The sequence below is a fragment of the Nestor notabilis genome, unplaced genomic scaffold (genome assembly GCF_000696875.1).
Source record: "Nestor notabilis isolate BGI_N333 unplaced genomic scaffold, ASM69687v1 scaffold577, whole genome shotgun sequence".
Classification (NCBI taxonomy): Eukaryota; Metazoa; Chordata; class Aves; order Psittaciformes; family Psittacidae; genus Nestor; species Nestor notabilis.
In genome coordinates, this window is record NW_009936676.1 from 7,297 (window position 1) to 8,689 (window position 1,393).

The following is a 1,393-nucleotide window of genomic DNA, read 5'->3' on the forward strand; positions in this document are numbered from 1 at the left end:
ATTTTATTCCAGTACAACATACAAACTCTAATAGTAGTGAGTACATTCATGAGAAGTAAATTACTGAACACTTTGTCAAAAAGAGTAATACTAGAACAATTTTTTCACTAGCACTAGTCAAAGAGATAAAATGTGATAGTCAACAAAAATACTGAAAAATAACATTATTTCTCAACTTTGCATATAAAACTTTCTGTCCCAAACTATGAAATACAATTAAGTAGTAACTACTTTTTTTTCCCTGTATTTTTTTTAAGCTTTTTCTTGAGTGCATCTTGCTCTGCTTGCAGGGCTGCTTCCTGAGCTGCCAGCTCTTCTTGTTTTCTGCGCTCAGCCTCTAGCAGCTCATTTCGGTACGCTTCCCGAATATTGTGAATTTTTTCTCGTCCTTCATCTAAGGATGCCTAGCCAAAAACAAACAGCAACACCCCCCGAACACATGAATCTTGGCTGACTCACAAGCAACTGTATTCTTCCTGTTACATTTCTCCTGGGAATTCTGTAAGTACAGGGAGTGCATCTCTCCTTTTGTTTTTATGTGTATTTCTATTGATTTGTCACAGTGACACAGCTGTATGTCAGTCTTTTCAACATGAAGAAGAAGAAAAAGTTCATTAAAATATTTTCAAAATTTCTGGCATAATAAGCTAATTGTGTGAAAGGAAGATAGGCAACAGACTAGGTACCCATCTGGGTCTAGTCCCTCTTCAGTCACTGGCTTGCTTTTTGTTTTAAACACATCTCTTAAAAACTTGTTTTCAGAAATGCTAAATGGCTAAGGAGTTCCAGTCTTTTAAGAGACTGAAGGAGCCTAAATCACACTGACTGGCAACGAGACGTTGGGCAAGCGGGACGTGAACACTTCTGAAAATTTTTTCCTTTACATTTCCACCCTGGAAAATGGGCAAACCTGGATACCTTTGTAGAGTTCTCCTCTGTGGTCTACAGATGAAAAAAAACTGTACAAGTGCTAATCAGCACAGTAAACATATTCACAAGTAACTCCCATTTTAAATTTGTACTGTGAAACACCTTTAATGGGCATACTTTCTGGAAAGAGACTAGAAACTACTCAATAAAAATTCGTGCTTCTAATACGTGATATGTTAGTCACCCAAAATCATAGCAGCATCTGAAAACCTGAACATGCATTCTTATTGGCATCAACCAGCGACTGATCGAGAACTATGGCTTCTTGCAGACTTGTAGTTAAGTAATATAATCAGGCTGTCTGGGAACTTGTTAAGGAGATGTTTTCAAGCAATTTCTGTAATTAGATTGATTTTATGTAAAATTATTTTTACTGTCTCTTATCCAGTTTTAAGAGCTCTGAATACTCACCAGCTGATTGCTGGCGGTTATTGTATTACCACTGTGTAAGAAACATTTTCTT

The 1,393-nt window shown here is 36.7% G+C and overlaps 1 protein-coding gene across 1 annotated transcript in view; it reads right to left on the reverse strand.

Moving 5' to 3' along the window:
- Positions 1-231: 231 nt before the first annotated feature.
- ADGB (androglobin) overlaps positions 232-1,393 on the reverse strand; it is a gene marked incomplete at both ends in the record, with an annotated part of 48,221 nt that continues 47,059 nt past the window's right edge. Inside the window, one exon of the mRNA XM_010018442.1 lies at positions 232-404. Within this exon, the coding sequence (XP_010016744.1) occupies positions 232-404 (173 nt within the window). The remainder of the gene's footprint in view (positions 405-1,393) is intronic.